Source organism: Grus americana, chromosome 6, assembly GCF_028858705.1.
Source record: "Grus americana isolate bGruAme1 chromosome 6, bGruAme1.mat, whole genome shotgun sequence".
NCBI classification, from domain to species: Eukaryota; Metazoa; Chordata; class Aves; order Gruiformes; family Gruidae; genus Grus; species Grus americana.
The window spans coordinates 43551838-43566592 of record NC_072857.1 but is presented as its reverse complement, the minus strand read 5'-3'; the positions used below and the strand labels follow the sequence as shown (position 1 = coordinate 43566592).

Genomic DNA, 14755 nt, shown 5'->3' with positions numbered 1-14755 from the left:
TTGGAGAAAAAGAGGCTGAAGGGAGACCTCATGGCTCTCCGCAGCTCCCTGAGGAGGGGATGTGGAAAGGGAGGTGCTGAGCTCTTCTCCCTGGGATCTAGGGACAGGACGCCTGGGAATGGCTCAAAGCTGCACCAGAGGAGGTTCAGACTGGACATGAGGAAGCATTTCTTTACCAAGAGGGTGGTCAAACACTGGAACAGGCTTCCTAGAGAGGTGGTCGATGCCCCAAGCCTGTCAATGTTTAAGAGGCATTTGGACAATGCCCTTAACAACAGGCTTTAACTTTTGGTCAGCCCTGAAGTGGTCAGGCAGTTGGACTAGATGATCATTTTAGGTCCCTCCCAACTGAAATATTCTATTTTATTCTAACATGTGGACTGTTACTCCAGGATGAAAGACTGCATTTCTTACTACACTTTACATTTTAGTTTGTTCTGTCGTATTCGTTATTACATAGCTGTATGTAATGCTAACGAGTGAACAATAACACAACTCTGCAGACCAGCCAAAAGCATCAGCCCATATCAAAACCTATGGTCATTCAAATTTATTGTCCATTAATCTCTACCTGAAAACACTGAATAATCTAGTTGAGACAGTACTTAATTGTCATGTGTTTCGGTAACGCATCAAAACATTAAGTCATACTACCCTGAAGGTATTTATCATTTGACATTTTTATTTATTTCATCAGCACAAATATAATAGTAAAGATAACTTACGTGGACTACGCTTAAAACTACATTAAATGCTTTCCTACCTCCAGGCATAATCTGACCAACATCCTGTACAGTTAACACTGACAACTTCTCTTCTGTATCCACTCTTATCACGCCGAAACTCAGACAATTCATAGATAACACTGCTTTTCCTGGAGGAGGCCCACCCAGTTCTGGAGGTCTGAAAAACAGAAAGTCAAATCAGATATGAATCAACAGACCAATGGCAATATGGTCATCAAAACCACCGTGCAAGAGTCTCAGGCTTGTTAAGGTAAAGAGAAATAATGGTTTCTCATTTTAAACAAGAGTTGAGGAGCGGTAGTATATTTTAACCAGATGAAAAAAGAGCTAGAACAAACCAGCACATAGCTTCCTCCCACTCTAAACTCTTACAGAGAGGATTTAGGTCTATTATGGGCAAAGAAGTGTTCAGAATAAGCATTCAAAGGCTAAATTTTCTAAATACTAGGAAAAATTAGGAAGTGTTTGGAGGGCTTGACACTGCTTACTCTGAGCAGAATCGATTGAGGACCAACAACTCCATTTTGTGTAACTGTTCGACTTTCAGGATGGAACAGAGCAAAAGATTCCAGACACTGTTGTAAAAACCAGTTCCTTAAGTGCATTTTTTTTCAATTTGGAAATGTCAGTTCTCCCACCAGAGAAAGTACTCTCCAAAATCTCAAACTTTTTTGTTTCAAGTTTTCTTGAAACTGATTTTCCAAAAAAGCACATTTTGACCAAAACTACTGTCAAAATATTCCAGCATATTCCAAACATACGTCCATACATAACCGAAGTATTTCCTTTTTTTTCAGAGCATCCCTTGCTATCTCCAGAAATTCAATGGTATTTTTCAGACCAGTTACAAATACTTTTTTCTTTCTGTAGCTTCCTGTTTACAAGACATTGTATATAAGCAATTACTTGAATATTCAGCATCTTCTTCCTCCCAAATGAGTAACAGTCTTGATTTTTGGGGCATTTTATAAAGGTCCTCCAGCAACATCAGTGAGGATGAGACCTCACTTTCCCAAGCAGTAAAAAAACCCCAACACCTTACGGCTGACTACTTTTAGAAAATATTAACCTTTTTAAAGAAAACAAACAAGAATCACCCGTCCTTCAGTGAAGGAGATACCTGTCAGTCTCAGACCTCCTCTGTCTAGGTCTTTGGGCACCTTTATGGGGGTAATCGTTTTTTCCGACTACCATTTTAACACCAGATACATTTCAATAGTCAAGAAATGCTTTAGTTCATCTCTCAGAAGAGAATTACCTGCGAATAGCAACAGTTAGTGCCTCTGCAGAACTAGCGCACGGACAGATTACTTCTGGTCTCAGACCTCTGGATTGAAATACATTCAGGAACGCATCACAGGAAGATATTGACCCTAAAAAGAACAATCACACAATTGGAAACAATTTGCCAAGGGCAGGAAAGCTTGAGCTGCAGGATTTCAAAGTCTGTGCTTACTCTCAGCTTCCTATATAGCTCCTATATGAGCTCTTCTTATAGAGGTCACAGAACCAAAGCATTTAGAAATTAACATCAAATGCTTCTGACATATCTTCACTTCAGAACTCTACCTGGCCTTCAGCACTCAGCCCAAAAAGCAAGAGGACACCTCATTGCCTACAGCTTTGTATCGCACAGTTGTGGAATTGCAGCACTTAAAGCAAACGAGCAAACTTCAGTGATTGTACTACATCCTAGGTATACTTTCATGTCAATTCATATAAGAGTCCAGCACTGATGAAAAGATGAAGTTAAAAAATGAATTTACACAGCTAAATATAGCTAGGAAGTGCAAACAGCAATGAAAAAGCAGTGGCATCACTAGCATACAAATAGTATTCTACTACAGAACAAACTGCCTAAAATTCTAAGCATCAGCTCTGAAACCGTGCTTACAACAAATCTTAGCGAGACAATTTCAAGCTTTCACCTTCTACCATCACGACTTGCTGACCTCTTAGGCAACTCCAAGGAATCTGAAATACGATTGATTTTCTGGTGTAGCAGAACAGCAGAATTAACCAACCAAGGTACATTCTTGTCTGTTGCAAAATACACCTCCCAGCTGCTTTCTCAAATTACTGCCAACCACCACCATATGATTGACAGAAAAAGGCAAGAACCTACCGCATACTCTAGTTAATAATTGTCATGGGTTTGAGTTAATGCTGTGACTGCACCCCTTTTTACGTCCTTGCACGTGATTGAGACAAGCCCTAGGGGCATGTACAGAAACAGACACACCGCAACTCCAAGATTTGATGTCTACATACAATACACAAGCAACTACTTCGAAACTGGCATTGTGATTTACTCGAAATTTTAAAAGCCTCTTCTGAATTACGTTGCTAACTATTCTTTATATAAAGAATAGATCCTTCAGAACATTTTCTATGAAAGTTTCACTCCAGTGTCCTTGGCAAAGAAATACTGCTGCTGTCTCTGTTTTGCTGAACTACAGCCAGTGCCGCTGAGCTCCTACGGTGCAGACTGAGTTCTGCCACTTCCAGCGTGCTTCAGTTCACCTTGGACTGACACTCAGAAAATGCATCCGTACTCACATGGATTAGCTCCATCTGCCACTATCAACATTCGTAAAGAGCTCAGGCTGACATCTCTCTGATCCCTCTGAGCCAAAAGTGACCAGTGCATATCCCGTGATTTCACTACTGCTACGCGGGCTGAAAATACAAAAATAATTATGGTGTATGCGCAGAACAAAATAAAGACCAATTATAAAATTATATAAACATTTTTGTATTTACATAAATTTATAAAACAAATTCCAGACACAGAAAACAAATACAAATGCCAAATATTTAACTACTATGACGTGTATACTCAATGTCTCCAGATGGACATCATTACAGAATTTAAATGTTTACTGTAAATTCAAATACTGAGATGAGAAACACAGCTTCTTTAAAGGTCTATCAGAAGCCATCAATGTCATTCATCTATGAATCTATCAGGACATATAATACTGAAATGGAGTACCCAATTGCTAAAGCTGTGGATAAAGTCAGCTGGATAAAACAGCAGTGGCCTCAGCTAGAGCAGACATTTTATAGAAACAAATTTATTTAATTATTTTGGTTTTTTAAATCATCCAAAAAGAGATGGGTTAAGTAAAAATACTTTAAGGTTACCTTTGTATGAGCAGACTTTCTGTATCCAGGAAAGTGGATTAACCTTCATTAATGCATAGGGAATACTGATGACATGCATCCTGTTCATAACACTCTATGAGAAAAATATTAAAACATAAACTTTCAAGTGGCTCAAAGAATACACAGCAGGTACCAATACGTTAAAAAAAAAATCATCACAGCTACAGCATAACTCTTACATTTACCTGTTAGTGAAAACTATGTGTATAGTCATTACAAACATAAAGTATGCCTGTGCAGTCTGTTACTGAAAAAGTAACACTTTATTCTGAAAACCACAAATACTGAAAGATAACTAGTTTGAGAGTTTGACCATCCTGATACCAATACTCTACCCCTGAGAGAAGCAACTTGCTGCAGATTTTTTCATTCATTCATTCATTCATTCATTCATTCATTCAAATACTCACTGTTAATACTCCATGCCAAAGGCCAGCATCTCTTTTGAAATCCAAGACATTTGTTAGTGTTTCAGCTGAAAGCGAAGGAAAATCTATCAGACTTAACCAGCATATTCATGAGAATATTTAAGAACTCAAAATACGTGTTAAAGCAGCTATGAAACTTCCAACACCACTAAGAAATCAAAGCTATGTTGCCATGCCTTCTTGCCTATAACAGGCTGCTTAAGCTGAAAGTGTCTTATTTTACTGAAAATAATCATCCTTAAATTATAATTAGACTACATTATTACCAAGTATTTAAGACTCCATTTTCATTATACCATGTGTTTGTTAACTTGCCAATGAACTTCGCAGACCAAAACTTTAGTTTTGATGCAGCCTTTTTCAGCTGAACTGAAAAAGTTCAGCTATATTTGAAAGAATGAAATTTAGTGAGAAATATTATGATGGCTGTAATAAATTTTCTTTAGTGTTTTCTCTGAGAAATGTGACCTCCTTATGCGATTTCAGATTTAACCCAATTTTAGAGGGATATCTTATACTGATCAGGTGAAACTTCCTTATCACTGATGTAGGATTGCTGCATGCACAAGAAATTGTTCTTTGGGGTGTTTATTATTCTTTTTAAGTTTTCAGAATGTACACAGCTATTTCCCAATAAATAAAATACTTGGGTAAGCCAGCCACATCTCTGTTCGTTCTCTGGGTGACCGAGAGCTCTGAGACCCTGCAGCCAGCAGTTTCACAGCATCTTCTGACAGACTCCATACGATCCTCACAGAGAAGCTGATGAAGTATGGGCTGGATGAGCAGCAGGGAGGTGGATGGAAAATTGGCTGAACCACCAGGCCCAGAGGGTGCTGTCTGGTGGCGCAAAGTCTAGTTGGAGGCCAGTAACTAGCTGTGTAGCCCAGGGCTCAATACTGGCTCCAGTTCTGCTCAGCATCTTCATTGATGATCTAGATGATGGGGCAGAGTGTATCGTCAGCAAGTTTTCAGATGACGCAAAGCTGGGAGAAACGGCTGATCCACCAGCGGGTTGTGCTGCCATCCAGAAGGACCTTGACAGGAACCTCGTGAAGTTCAGCAAGGAGAAATGCAAAGTCCCGCCCCCTGGGGAGGAATAACCCCGTGCACCAGGACATGCTGGGAGCCAGCAGTCTGGAGAGCAGCTTTGCAGAAAGGGCCTTGAGGTTCATGGTGGCCACCAAGTTGAACGTGAGCCAGCAACGTGCCCTTACGGCAAAGGCGGCTAATGGTGCTCTGGGAGGAGTGTTGCCAGCAGGTCAACGGAGGCGATTCTTCCCCTCTGCTCAGCACTGGTGAGGCCACAGCCTGCAGTGCTGTGTCCGTGTCTGGGCTCCCCAGTACAGGAGAGAGACGGAGCTACAGAAGTGAGTCCAGTGAAGGGCCACCAGGATAACTGAGGGACTGGAGTAGCTGGAAAAACTTTATGCAGGGGTCACTGTGCACTGGCACAAGTTGCCTAGAGAGGTTGTGGATTTTCCATCCTTGGAGATACTGAAAAGTCATCTGGACATGGTCCTGGGTAACTGGCTCTGGGTGGTTCTGCTTGAGCTGAGGGGTTGACCAGATGACCTCTGGAGGTCCCTTCCAATCTCACCCATTCTGTGATTCTGCATCTCCCAAGATACATTAGCACATGCTACCCCATTATGGGATAAAAACTAGTCAAACCGTGACATTCTTTGAGCAAACAGATTTCAAAGGGAAAAGTTTTTGGTTGATGATGGCACAGATGAACTCTCTGCACATGGTCAAAACCAGGTGCAGCTCTTGGCTATTAATTGAGAAAATGACTGAATACAGGTAGATCTCTCTTAGACAGAGTAGATTCAAAACCCTAAGGAGATGTTCTTTTGTAGGACATGATTAACTAAGACGAAGATCTCTTCTTTTCTGAAAATAGGAACTATTGCGGTCAAAATTGTGAAGCTGCAACAAGTATAAATAAAACAGAAGGCAAACCTTTATCCTGGGTATGGTCTAAACAGAACACAAACCTTGTGACAGCATCTTTAGCATGTGGTAATTTGAAAAACTAACATATAAGAGGACAAGGGAATTCAGTACTCTCTGTGCAGATCTGAAATGTTAATGGCTAGCAACACCACTCCACATTTGTCTGAACATTAAGATGTGTAAACAACTTCGATCCATAACTGGTTGCCATCCTCCTTTCAGGATTCAGGAACTGCTGTGCAATCATAGAATCATAGAATGGTTTGGGTTGGAAGGGACCTCAAAGACCATCTAGTTCCACCCCCTGCCATGGGCAGGGACACCCTCCACTAGACCACATTGCCCAAAGCCCCATCCAGCCTGGCCTGGAACACTTCACCTACAGGCTGGGTGCACCCTCCCCTCTCCCAGCACAGTTCTTGTAATTGGCAGCTGTGATGGGATGTCCCGAAAATGGGAAAGGGTCCTCTTTGATGGTAACTAAAGAGAGTACAGATATCTGACTGTAAAATCTCTTTTACCCTATCATACTACTTGTGTGGACTTTGAAGCACTACAGGCGTAAACTGATTGCCCAAATGAAGGGGGAAGTAAAAAAGCGCAAGAGAAGACAGTTAGCAACTGTTAGCAATCTCCTCATGCCCTCGAATGCCCTATCTAGAATCACAGACTTAGTTCAAGTAATTGGGCCAGATGACTTGCACTAGGACTTTGTGATCCAGGCAGGCAGGGTCACCAAAGGTGCAAGAGCAGTAAAGCCAAGCGAGTCGGGGTGTTTTTTTAGTATGGCAACTCTCAGATGTTCTTGATCAAGCCTGTGTTACAGGGGTCAAGTGTCACACTCCTAGGAATCACAAAGTAGAAGAGTTATAAGGACTATGATGCATATTACGTCTCATCTAGTCATTACTGGGTTTCAGGTCAAGACTTCAGAAGGCCTTCCCTTCAGTCAGTAACTGCAAGTCTTTCTCCTGAGAACAAGAAGCTGCACAATGACCCCAGCCTGGCTGCATGGCACAGCAGTCTGCACTGTTAGAGCAGTTATAGCTGGAACTGGCAGCATCAAAAGCTCTTCAGAGATCCAAGCTACTCCAACGGTCTCTAGAATCAGTCTAAGAAAGCTCCCTCAATTTCTGCTGCGAGAGCTCCTCTAACCTGTGGGCATCTCAAACTGGCCCCCTTATGACCTCATAAAGTGGCCGGTACATTCAAAAGGCATTAGGGAGGGCAAACCAGATTCGTAGCAAAGTCATTTTCAAGAGGATGAAAAATCAGTATAGCTCTTACCACCGACTAACAAATTTATGAAGATTGAAAAATCCAAACCCTTGAATAAAATTGATAAGGATTTTAGGTTAAAAAAATTTTAATACACATTGAGGAGGGCCACGAAGATGATGGGAGGGCTGGAGCACCTCTGCTATGGAGACAGGCTGAGAGAGTTGGGGTTGTTCAGCCTGGAGAAGAGAAGGCTGCGGGGAGACCTTAGAGCCCCTTCCAGTCCCTGCAGGGGCTCCAGGAAAGCTGGAGAGGGGCTGGTGACAAGGGCAGGGAGTGACAGGCCAAGGGGAATGGCCTGAAGCTGCAGGAGGGGAGATGGAGATGGGATGTGAGGCAGAAATCCTTCCCTGTGAGGGTGGTGAAGCCCTGGCCCAGGTTGCCCAGAGAAGCTGTGGCTGCCCCTGGCTCCCTGGCAGTGTTCAAGGCCAGGCTGGATGGGGCTTTGGGCAACCTGGGCTAGTGGAGGGTGTCCCTGCCCATGGCAGGGGTGGCACTGGATGGGCTTTGAGGTCCCTTCCAATCCAAACCAGTCTGGGATTCTGTGATTATGATTTCACAAGTGGCTTCTTACTTTCCTTCACATACCAGATTGATTATGAATGAGGAAGCTTGTCTTTCCCTTTGCAATTAAAGCTACCAAGTTCTTTTAAGACAGTAAATATGTTTTTGTACCATAAATTGTCTGAACATTCAAAGCTATGAGTATCATTTTAAAGTTGTACTGATCTAACTTACCTTCTGAATAACCACATGCCTGAGTCAATGCATGACAGTGTGCCAGCATGGAAGCATGAGATATAGTAATGCCCACTGTGCTGCCCTCTTTACTTGTTTTGTACTGAAAAGAAAAAGTTTATAGAAGCATTGGATTAACAACAAAATCTGGAAAATTTACAGTAGTGAACTGAAAGGATATTTTATTACAAAAATGAAGGTGGTTTTTTTTTAAAAAAAAGCTACCATGAAAGATGCATTTCTGTTCAGAGAATACACTAATATCATATGAAATCTGACTATTTCTCTACCCCAATTAAACAAATTGTCCCAGGGATCCCAAAATGCCAATTATCCCCAATCTTCAATCTGACTCAGCACAACCACTCAAATCACAGTTTGCCTGGCAACCTCAAAGGAAACATTCTTGTTCCACAGTTACAAATATTACAGTAATCTCTTTTATTGCATCAAGAGATTAAAGGAAGAAAACGTGCTGAGACATAAACTACAACAGAGTAACCGTAAGTTAGGCATATTATACTGGATCACCTCAATATAAGCAATCTCAGCACTGGCATCCCGTACTTGCGGATGCCAGTCCTTAGCTGGTTTTGCCAGATGCTTCCCATCAATCACAAACCAAATGAGACGAGGCCAGCCTTCAAAGAAAAAGAAAAGTTACTGTCATCACGGTTCCAAAAATCAGGGGTTTTCCCAATATTCAGAGATAACAGGAAGCAAGCAAAAGCTGCAGCATCACCCCCCGGACAGGACGAAGTGGCACTAAGTGCTGTCTTGACAGTGAAGGCACTTCTTTCTGTGCAAGCCAGAAACATGCAAGCAAACTCAAAGATTGTTGTTTAATAGCTACAATGGATATACGCGCTCATTATCCTATAAAGAAATTTGAGTAGCTTATAAACATACCTTTGAACGTAACCACCTCGCCAGTCTGAGCTTTAGGAAGGCCTTTTTGACAGGCATCAGTGGTTAAAGCGAGCGTTACTCCACAGCTGCCCAAAAGAAATCCAATCTGCTGGCTGCCAGCATCCTATAGAGAAACCATGTTACAGCAAACTTACAAGTAATGAAGCTTTTGTACAGTTTACTGTTTTGAAAATATTATGCCAATTTATATCACAGGAAAAAACAAACTTCGAGCCCATAAGACCTTTTATAGAAGACAAAAGACTGAAGTCTACGCTCAAAAGGCTTGGGTTTGCTTTGTGCCAACTAAGTTAGATTTGGCAGTAGATCTGGCAAGCAATGGTAGCAAAGTAGTGTTAAAAGCAAGGGCTGTGCATCCCTCTCCAACCCAACAGGGACGTTTATAAGTTCTGGTAAGACAGAGAGCTGGTTTGATGCTGTTTGAGTCCTCAGGCACTGAAAAGCAGAGCCTGCAGCTTTTCAGTTCTTCCCTAATAATCTCGGTGTGTGGGATTACACCAGAATTTCCAGTAAATATGGTGTCTCTGCCCACCTGTGCTCTCATTACTCAGCATGAGAGCTGAAAAGACACAGTGTCTGCGTTATATTTTGAGAAATACTTCCACACGTCTTTTCAAAAATAATTAATAAAATTATTTCTACAGTCACGTATCCTAGAATAGGTAACTTACTAGCTTTATGCTATTTCCCCCCTTGCCCAACTGAATACCAAATACTTTCCAAGCATAGGACATGCGCTGATGAGTTCAGCTGATGCACTCCAAAGTGCAGGCTCTGAGGGGTCCCATGCAAAGACTACAGGATTTAGACACCCACCTGCTTGCTTTATTTACAAAAGCATAAAAGCGTTGAATGTATTTGCCTACCTTTCTTGTTAGTGGAACTTCTATTGGGACAGGAATAAGTTCCGCCAGGAGACATCCATAAAATGCCACCATAAACATAACCGGATCACTATTAGGAAATACGAGAGCTACCTACAAAAATACATTAAAATAACAAGAAATGGGTTTTGTCATCGTTTCGGGGGGGAAGGCTGGTTTTCAATTTGTGGAAAAAAATCTTCACAACGTTGTTCAGGTTCATATTTAAACCAGGAACGGAAACACTATACATTGTGATGCCACACTATTACAAGTCACAGTATTACAAGGCTTTCTTTAGCTAAAGCTGTTCCTCACTGTCTATTTTATCCACAGAGACCATTTCAAACAGAAGCCTACCCGGTCTCCGGGCTTCAGCAGTGGTTCATTCTTAGTGGTTAGCTTGTTTAGCAGGGTATATGCTAACTTCAAGCTTCGACTCCACAGCTTGCCTAAAGAAAAAACAGACAATACAGAAATTAAAAAACAGAGACTAAAATTTTAACATTTAATTGGCAAATCTCAGTGCCTTACATATGCGCTACGCAAGTCGGCTGTATTAGAACAGGGTCAACAGGCACATGAGCAAGTAATTGGGGGGAAGCGAACATTACTGTTGTGAAAGCCATCCTACCTCACCAACCTACTGAGTTCTTCCAATGTTTCAGTGCACGTGCGCACACAGACGCGCAATCTGGCTGAGACAACCTAAATGCGTTTCCAAAAGGCACTTCACAAGACTCCTTCCTAAGGGCTCTTAGAGAAAGCAAACTGCTTGGGATAAAAAGAAAAATCCTAAACTGGACAAAAAATTAACTGAAATTTGAGAAACAAAGGAATAAATGCCATGATATCTGGCTCTGTGACATGCCAGTTCAGTGCTCAGTACTGATCTACAGAGCTCTCAATAACTCAGAATAAGGAATTATTCCGAGCTATTAAATACAACAATCTACTTATTTGACACAATCAAAAAAACCAATTTTTAATTTGTAGCCTCAAAAAAAAAACAAAGCTCTGCTAAAAAATTCTGTTTATAAAAAATTGAGCCACAGCAAAACCCTTCCACTGTAAATAGTAAATCAAAGGAAGAACCCTGCAGAGAAGCATGTCGTGGCAAACAGCATGCACTGGGAACTCAGCTTTCTAGTCCAGGGCCTTTATCACGGACTGACATCCACACTCAGTCCCTTCAGACCATGTAGCAACCATCAGTTTTTTTGTGTTTGTCAGTCTGAAACTTCTTCAATTCAACAGGGTTTTTTTCTGCGTAATTTCCAGTTAGATAAAAAAAAGTTACACATGACTTAAGAACATCAAATGGGTAGCTCTTTATAGAACTGGCCATTCGGCACAGTTGGCAGAGAGTCCAAATACAATTTAGAGCTTGGCTTGTTAGTTTGTCTTTTCCATTCTTTTTTTTTAAACAATTCTCAAAGCTCCACTGCAAAGTAATGAAACTAATGCAGCTGCTCAGCCACATTTCCTGTAAGCATCTGTAAGAACACAAACAAGAAATTTTAACGCTCTCACATACTATACAACGAAATGCTGCAGTTAGCTGTCCTGAGGGACACAATTATCTTCCCCCAAAATGCAGTTACTATAATACTTCTAGTTCATTAATACAGGCAAGTTTCACTTCCCACAATAACATTCTTAACACGCTCCTGAACTACAAGTCTTCTCTATAAGGATGTGCAAGAACGTGCTAAAATTTAATATCTACTCTGGGAATCTGAAGAATGCGTTATTAGTCATCTGTTTCTTCCTCCTATTTTACACCAGGCTATTTTTAGTGTTCTTTTAAGGAAAAAAAACCCAACACAATTCTTTGAAATTTACAAACAGCCACTTGTAAAGAATCAATACCGCACAAATTTCCCCTTCATTAACTTTCTTTAAAATGCTTTTCATATACAGTGAATTCATAATTCGCATTCCAATAGCAATCTCAAAGTATCCGTCGCAAGCGCAGCCAGTCCCTCTTAAGTAAAGCCAACTGTTCATTCCACAAAGAACGCCTAACTCTTCCTTACAGTTATCGCCGATACCTACCGTAGGTAAGCGTATAAATAGCTTTCCCAGTGGTATCCAGTGCCGTCAGACAAGGGGCTTTTGGCTGGGTGGTCCCCCAGCGCTGCAGGGCAGCCAGCAGAGACGGTGGCCAGTTGGTCACCACGCCTAAGGGTTCACCTTTAAGTACATTCATTTGATTTCCTTCAGGCTTTGGTTGATTCGGGTCAGGCTGTTGCACTAAAAGCAGAGCACAGTAAAATGACAAATGTCAATCCTTACAAAACATGCATGTTATGCTTAATAGACTGTTCTACGAACCGTTCTCACCTTCCTCTTCCTCACAGCTATAATTACTTCTCCTCTGCTTTAGGATGATGCTATGCTAATCATCTGTCGGCTTCACAAAAAATAATTACCATCAATTTGGAGTTCTGATTCCACATTATTCAAAGGACCTGGCCACAGGAACAGAATTTGAATCCCTAGTTCACTCTTTTTCTCTACTTTGGAAAGATGGCATTTCCTGCCATTTGTTCTGCACATCTATTTAAATGAATTCTGCACAGCTATTTAAATGAAAGCCTACACCAAGTCAAGAAGCGTTATCGGAGAGAATGGCTTCAGTGACAATAGGACATTTATTTTTGCTGTACCACACTCTCAAGATGAAGAATGACACTGTGCTTCTGTAACAATATATATATATATTTTAAAAAGCCAGATGAAATGCTCCTGGTATGGATTATCTACAACTAAAACTGTATCAGTCACAGAGTACTGGGCCCCTCAGTACAAGAAGGACATTGAGGTGCTGGAGCATGACCAGAGAAGGGCAACGAAGCTGGTGAAGGGTCTGGAGCACAAGTCTGATGAGGAGCGGCTCAGGGAACTGGGGCTGTTTAGCACCTGGAGAAGAGGAGGCTCAGGGGAGACCTGATCGCTCTCAACAACTACCTCAAAGGAGGTTGTAGTGAGGTGGGTGTTGGTCTCTTCTCCCAAGTAACTAGCAAAGGGACAAGAGGAAATGATCTCAAGTTGCGTCAGGGGAGGTTTAGATCAGATATTAGGAAAAATTTCTTCATGGAAAGAGTGGTCAGGCATTGGAACAGGCTGCCCAGAGGTGGTGGAGTCACCACCCCTGGAGGTGTTCAAAAATCACGTAGACGTGGCACTTCAGGACATGGTTTAGTAGACATGGTGGTGTTGGGTTGACGGTTGGACTTGATGATCTTAGAGGTCTCTTCCAATCTTAAGATTCTATGATTCTATGATTTCTGGATCATCCCTCTCAGCTGTGGAACACTGCAGGTTTGTCTGCCGTTTGCTCTCTGAGTATTCTGCTGTTAAAATTCTGCCTCAAGCTGCTCAAGTATCTTGACCTTTAGTTAGCAAAACAAAGTCAAAGTTGGATTTAGCTAACACTCAAATCTATGCAATAACTCAAATTAACAGTTCAAAGCGATGCTCACTGCTCTCCACAATGACACACATGCTCCTCAACCACAGTTTGCCTGAAAAATCTTCAGCGAAAGACTAGAACAGCAATCACTTCATTAATCTTAAAGTATCAAACAAACAGTACAGGGCATCTAATAGCAGCTGCTCAAAAATGTCAGAGAACAGAATTTGCATTTAATCTTTAAGAGAATGGAACAAACCATTCTCCAAAATTAGCTGAGGCAGCTGGTTTTAAAGGCAGCTACACATTGCTAGCAACTTCTACCTTTGTTACAGATGCTTTTCTTTCTGGCTGGACAAGTGCATACAGAGAAGAAAATAGCAGGTTTTAGCCGAGCAGTATCTGCAGGCATGCACAAGCACCACCTTATCATGCAGAGCAGAGAGAAGACATATGGCACAGTGCACTCAATGCATTTAATTCCTCTGAACCTCTAAAACAATGAAAGTTTCTGGATTTCAAGAAGAGGATATTATGATGCATGCAAACAATATTATCATAACTTTTTGCATCTAACTACATTTGGGCACTGACCAGCTACAAAGCAGTTTTTCAGAGGAGGACGTGGGGGTGCTTGTGGCCACGCAGCTGAACATGAGCAGCCAGAGAGGCCGGGGAATCTCCAGGTTTGGAGATGCTCAGAACTGGACTGGACACAGCCCTGAGTAGCCTGAACCAGTTAGACCTTGAACAGGAGTTTGGTCAGAGGCTTCCAGAGGTCCACTGCACCATCAGATACACTTTAGGTTATACTCTGACTTACTCCAAAGAGTACTCTCTATAAATTTGCCGATTACCACAGGGCAGAGTTTAGAATCTCTGAGGCAAAAACCGACGCTGAGGTCATCACCAAATGTGACAACTTCTGGATGAACTAATGAATTTCTTGACAGGCGCGAACAGAATTTCTCCAAGTATCTGTAAATCACTACTGCCTTCAGGATTCACTAGCTCATCACATTGGTCCAAACTGGGCTGAATCAGAACAGGTTGCAAAGCAAGGGAGGGTAGAAGAAGTACACTGAGCAGGAGGGCTGAGTTGAAGATTATGTTGTACTTGTGATAGCGTATGACCTTTCTCTCTCCCATATAACAACTCTACCATGATTTGTTTTCTACTGGGAAGAGAAAAAGAAAACACCACTTGCTAAGAAGTATCATCTCTTC

At 41.7% G+C, this 14755-nt stretch overlaps 1 protein-coding gene across 4 annotated transcripts in view; it reads right to left on the bottom strand.

Annotated features, from left to right (window-relative positions):
• DIP2A (disco interacting protein 2 homolog A) overlaps nt 1–14755 on the bottom strand; it is a 142743-nt gene that overhangs the window by 38544 nt on the left and 89444 nt on the right. For all 4 annotated transcript variants that reach the window (XR_008577780.1, XM_054830887.1, XM_054830888.1 and 1 more), the window contains 11 exons: nt 12169–12366; nt 10471–10562; nt 10114–10224; nt 9227–9350; nt 8849–8958; nt 8318–8420; nt 4325–4389; nt 3894–3987; nt 3306–3425; nt 2005–2119; nt 764–903 (listed from right to left, as the gene is read on the bottom strand). Coding sequence is in view for 3 of the 4 variants with exons in the window: in XM_054830887.1 (XP_054686862.1) it covers nt 764–903; nt 2005–2119; nt 3306–3425; nt 3894–3987; nt 4325–4389; nt 8318–8420; nt 8849–8958; nt 9227–9350; nt 10114–10224; nt 10471–10562; nt 12169–12366 (1272 nt within the window). In the remaining variant the exon portion in view is untranslated. The remainder of the gene's footprint in view (nt 1–763; nt 904–2004; nt 2120–3305; nt 3426–3893; nt 3988–4324; nt 4390–8317; nt 8421–8848; nt 8959–9226; nt 9351–10113; nt 10225–10470; nt 10563–12168; nt 12367–14755) is intronic.